Source organism: Myotis davidii, unplaced genomic scaffold (assembly GCF_000327345.1).
Source record: "Myotis davidii unplaced genomic scaffold, ASM32734v1 scaffold820, whole genome shotgun sequence".
NCBI classification, from domain to species: Eukaryota; Metazoa; Chordata; class Mammalia; order Chiroptera; family Vespertilionidae; genus Myotis; species Myotis davidii.
Genome location: NW_006291981.1, coordinates 126,004 through 131,834, shown reverse-complemented (window position 1 = coordinate 131,834; position 5,831 = coordinate 126,004). Strand labels below are relative to the sequence as shown.

General features: G+C 41.8%; 1 protein-coding gene across 2 annotated transcripts in view; it reads right to left on the bottom strand.

The window, feature by feature from the left end:
- Positions 1-5,831, bottom strand: part of IQCK (IQ motif containing K) — a 117,980-nt gene that overhangs the window by 85,836 nt on the left and 26,313 nt on the right. For both annotated transcript variants that reach the window (XM_015565062.1, XM_015565063.1), the window contains exons 4-5: positions 1,452-1,504; positions 1,244-1,321 (exon numbers count right to left, since the gene is read on the bottom strand). In XM_015565062.1, the coding sequence (XP_015420548.1) occupies positions 1,244-1,321; positions 1,452-1,504 (131 nt within the window). The remainder of the gene's footprint in view (positions 1-1,243; positions 1,322-1,451; positions 1,505-5,831) is intronic.

The following is a 5,831-nucleotide window of genomic DNA, read 5'->3' as shown; positions in this document are numbered from 1 at the left end:
GTTGGATGTTCTGGGTCTCTCTGACCCAGCTTCAGTTTGTTAGGTAATTTTCAGATTGCAAAGGGCCAGGTCATTCATATGCGAAAGCCTCTGCCACAGCTTGGGTGGGGTGGGGTCTCAGGGAGCAAACAGCTACGGCTGATCCTCAGCCCTGCACTAAGAGGCCCCGGGTCTCAGTGTCCTGGTAATCACTGCAAGCACCTCTGAGAGAAAGCTGCCCTTGAGTTCTGCCCGATGCCAGACAGTCCAGTTTCTCTCCGTATGAGTTTGGGTCCCCAGAGACGTGCCCAGAACTGGAGTTCAGAGAAGTTGGGAGCTTGTGTCTCCCTCCCGATTGAAAAAGACAACCGTGTTGTCCTCAGTTGCCAGCTCTTTCCGCGTGCGCCTCTGTACCTCTGCACTTTACTTCTGCACCTCCTCCGAGTCTCAGTGTGCTTTTCTCTTTCCTTCTAGTTGTAGAATTTCCACTCAGCCAGCCTTCCTGTGGTTCTGCATGATGTCTGTTTTGTCTTTTAGTTGTAGTTTTGAAGTGGTTGTGCAAGGCAGAAATTTCAGGTGTTTACGTATGCTGCCACCTTGGTTTCTCTCTCAGTAAGTATTTATTGCACTGAATTACATTAGTACCATTTCAATTTTTATGAAGCCACAAATGCTGATGCAGGTGTTCAGTAAGTGTCATTGCTATGTTACTGATGAAAACAGCCCACATAAATAGTATTACTAATTCCATATGCTAGAACTCAATTTTATAGGGTTAAATAATTTTAAGAGCTCTGGGAAGATGTACTATCAACCAAACTGATTATTTCTGTGAGAAGACTCACATTAAAAGGGTGGTCAAAGAGAGTTTTAATTTTATCTGTCATATTCTAGTGGTTTGAATGTAGAACCAATGTATATAACTAAAAATTAATAGTTTGAAAACTTTAGTCCTATTTCCTGAGACATAATGACCTTCAAGGAAGAGGAAAGGAGGGAGAAAAGGGAGAGAGAGAGAATGGAGAGATGAATTACTTAGGATAAGAGTTGTTTAAAGTTTTCTATTTTAGTTCTGAAGTGCTCCTTGAATAATCACTGCATGGATAGATGCCTTGAGCCTAGACTGAAAATAATGAGAGAGAAGAGCCACAGATGTAACTTACCTGGGGCCCAGAGTAGTTATATGAGTTAGTTCTCTTAGATTGGAGAAAACTAACAATTTTTAAATCAGAAATAAATTATTCAATCCTCTGTCGGCACTTACTGTTGCTTCAGCCACTGCTCCACAAAGGGAATGGAGAAGAAATCTGTGAATGGCTCCCCTGTCCTCTTTGGATTTTGGCTGGTCATGATGTCATATGTTTGATTGACAGGAAAACAATAAGGAAGAATTCAAGTCAATTGTTGCTATCCTGCTTGCAAATTAACATTATTGAATCTTTAGGGTCAATGAATATTCATGAAAAACTTACTTGTATAACCACTCAGTCAGAAAATCACAGGCAATGAATTTGGTCCTTTTCCTCTAAAGAGAGAAGAAAGAATTAAATAACATTCTTTGCTACGTGTCTGAGCAGGGCAAAGGACGAGAGGCTAACTGGTTGCTGTGCCACATGACACACATACGTGTCCTCCATGAAGCTCACAGCAAGAATCCTGAAGACGGTCTCCCATCCTCTGGATAAGCCAGGTTCTAGCAGCAGCGCTAATGAGAGGCAGGGCCCACAGTAGGGAGCTTATTACATGCTTTAGATCAGGGGTTCTCAAACTACAGGCCACATGCAAATACAAATATTGTATTTGTTCCCATTTTGTTTTTTTTACTTCAAAATAAGATATGTGCAGTGTGCATAGGAATTTGTTCATAGGTTTTTTTTTTAAACTATAGTCCGGCCCTCCAACGGTCTGAGGGACAGTGAACTGGCCCCCTGTTTAAAAAGTTTGAGGACCCCTGCTTTAGATCATTCTCAGGATTTATTTAAATTTCCCCCAGTTCACTCAAATCATCAGAACAGGTTACTCCAGGTCTAGGTGTCACTTTCAGATGTGGGAGCCACATGACAGGTGCACTGGGAGCCAGGCCCACAGGCGCACTGACCAGTACAGCCGACCCTGCCTGCTGCCCACCTAGAGCTGCTCGCTACGTCATCTGTATTAAGGAGCCTGACTATCAGAGCACAAATGATACGTCCCTGCCTCCCACGGAAGAAGGGATACAGTTCCGCCGATGAGATAGAAGTGGCCGTGCCCTGTGATTTCTCAGGAAGTTCTGCTCTTCATTTCTACCCCCACTCTCCCTGAAGTCTCCTCTACTTTCAGCTTAGATCACAGGTGCAGGGCTGGGTGTGCAGTGGCCAAAGCCACCTGCCGAAGATTGGGGAGCCATCTGCCGAAGACGGGGAAGCCGCCTGCCGAAGATGGAGGAGCCGCCTGCTGAAGACAGGGAGCAGTGAGTTCGGACCCTGGGCCTTTGATGACTTCCATGAGCCACGGCCTGACCTGCTCTGGACATCTCGACATGTAGGGAGAGAGAAACTTCCCTCAGGCTATTATCACTGTTCTTGAGTTCTCCTCACATGCAATTGGATGCAGTCCCTAGGCAACAGAGAGGCTTGGAAACCACAGGGAAACGTCCTGGAGTCATGGAGAGAAGGCGTGGGCTTCCGGTAGTGCACTAGGTACCCTGCCTCCCAGTCCATTTCAAGTCTCTTGTTACCCAAACAACCAGTCACCTTCTTTTAGAGACTTGATTCTACCCGGGAGGTGGAGGGTGGCTCTCCTTTAGGAGGACAGGGCTCATACACAGTCAATCTAGAGGCACAGGTGGTCGGGTGCAGGGCTCCTGCCTGAAGGAAGGCTGCACAGGGTCTGCTTGAAGCCTCTTGCTGACCCAGGTCTACCCTGCACCCTGCCCAGCCTCCGGAGGCTCATTTTATGGTTCACATCAACCAGCTCCTTTCCTAACACCAATGGGAGGTGTTAGGAGATCTGAGAGGGGAGAGGAGAAGGCAGGTGCTAGGGGTTGAGTTGTGCCCCCACCCTTCTAATTCACTTATTGAAGTCCTAACCTCTGATATTTCAGAATGTGATGTATTTGGAAACAGGACATAGCAATTCCAAGGAGAGTGAACAAATACACCTATACTCCCCAAACTATTCCAGAAAAAATCCAAGAGGAAGGAACACTTCCAACCTCTTTTTAAGAGGCCAGCATTATCCTAATTCTAAAACTAGATAAAGACACTACAAAGAAAGAAAGGTACAGGCCAATATCCTTGATGAACGTAGATGTAAAAATCCTCAAAAAATATTAGCAAATTGGATCCAGAAATATATTAAAAAGATCAAACACCATGACCAAGTGGGATTTATTCCAGGGATGCAAGGCTGGTACAATATCCACAAATCAATAAATGTGATACATCACATGCTGGAGGCCAAAGCATAACGGCATTTAGCATAAAAGTGCAAAAGAGACATTGGAAGGCCAATGGACCTTGATCCCAGCAGGGCTGGAGTCAACACAAGATTGCGCCTGCTGTGATTGTGATGGCTCGAAGCGATTTCCTAAACTGATAATCTTTACATTGCATACCAGACTTTACCTTTGATCTGCCTGTATGCATTGCTAAAGGACAAACGAGTATTCAAAGTGAATAAAAGCAGATAGGACCCAGTCTTGTTGAGCCTCTTCATGAAAGATGTTCCCACCTGGCCCCCCCAATACCTTCAAAATTCATATTTCCTATATAGTGTACTCATTGTGTCGATGGCCCTCCTTCAAGTCATCCTGAGCCTGCCGTGAAGGTCGCAGCAATCACATAAACAAATTGAGAGACAAAAATCACATGATCAATGTTGTGGGTTCACTCAGTGAGACAGACCACCAACTCAGAATTTAAATTTAAGAGCCTTTATTAAGCTGGCCAGCGACTACAGTTACAGCACCCTGCTGAAGCAGAGGCTGAACTGCAGCAGTGACTGCGAGTTATATTTTATTATTAAATTCTGTGGAGGTCCAGAGAAAAATGTCTCTTTCAAATTCTGGGCCCCCCATATGGAGGAAACTCTCTTTATTTTATACTTTTTCCAGTCCTTTTATAGCTAATATCATACTCAATGGTCAAAAACTAAAACCATTTCCCTTAAGAACAGGAACAAGACAGGGATGCCCACTTTCACCATTCCTATTTGACATAGTGCTGGAAGTCCTAGCCATAGTGATCAGACAAGAAGAAGAAATAAAAGGCATCCAAATTGGAAAGGAGAAAGTAAAACTCATTATTTTCAAATGACATGATATTGTACACAGAAAACCCGAAAGACTCCACGAAAAAACTACTAGACTTAATAAATGAATCTGACAATGTAGCAGGATACAAAATCAACACCCCAAAACTGATGGCTTTTTTATAAACTAATAATGAATTCTCAGAAAGAGAAACTAAACAAATAATCCCATTCACCATTGCAACAAAAATATTAAGATACTTAGGAATGAACTTAAACAAGGAGGCAAAAGACCTGTATTTGGAAAACTACAGGACATTGAAAAAAAGAGATAGAAGAAGATATAAACAAGTGGAAGAATATACTGTGTTCATGGATTGGTAGAATCAACATCATTAAAATGTCCATACTACCTAAGGCAATCTACAGATTCAATGCAATCCTCATTAAAATACCAATGGCATATTTCACAGATCTAGAGGAAACACTCCAAAAATTTATATGGAATCAAAAAAGACCCCAAATAATTGCAGTAATCTTGAGAAAGAAGAAGAAAGTAGGAGGAATCACAATACCAGATATCATGTTGTACTACAAAGCCACTGTAATCAGAACAGCCTGGTAATGGCACAAGAACAGGCGTATAGATCAAAGGAACAAAACAGAGATCCCAGAAAATTGACCCAAGCCATTTCCTTCAATTAATATTTGACAAAGGAGGCAAGAGAATACAATGGAGTAATGATAGTCTTCTGTTGATAAAACTGGATACATGTAAAAAAATGAAATTAGACCACCAACTTACACCATACACAAGAATAAACTTAAAATGGATAAAAGACTTAAATATAAGTTGTGAAACCATAAAAATCCTAGAAGAAATCACAGGCAACAAAATCTGACATTTCTCATAGCAGTATGTTTACAGATACATCTCTTAGGACAAAGGAAACTAAGGAGAAAATAAACAAATGGGACTATAAAAAAATAAAAAGCTTCTGCACAGCAACATAAACCATCAACAAAATGAAAAGGGAGCCCACTGTATGAGAGAACATATTTGCTAATGATACATCTGATAAGGGGTTAATATCCAAAATGTATAAGAAATTCATCCAACTTAACAAAAGGAAGACAATACAATTGAAAAATGGGAAAAGGACATAAATAGACACTTCTCCAAAGTGGACACATAGATGGCCAAGAGACATATGAAAATGCTCATCAGAGAAATACAAATTAAAATGACAATGAGGTATCACCTATCAGAATGGCTACCATCAACAAATCAACAAATGACAAGTGCTAAAAATCAAACTTAAGCTACATAATCTTTACTTAGGATAATCTCCTTCACTTACTTCCTTGTAGTTTAACAGAACAGTAGTGACCTTAGCATGGAGATAACAAACTAGCCCTCACCTTTGGAATGGAATGGATAGTATTAAAATCAACAGAACTAGATGGAGATGGGATTTTTGGCATAGGTCAGATAAGAACTATGGACATGAAACAAGGAACTGTAGAAGGTCAAGGGTGTAGGGCACGGCTATAGGGTTAAGCCTCAGACTGACCTGTTGGCAAAGTCACAAACAAGTCCCAGCTTAGAGGGCACAGTCCTC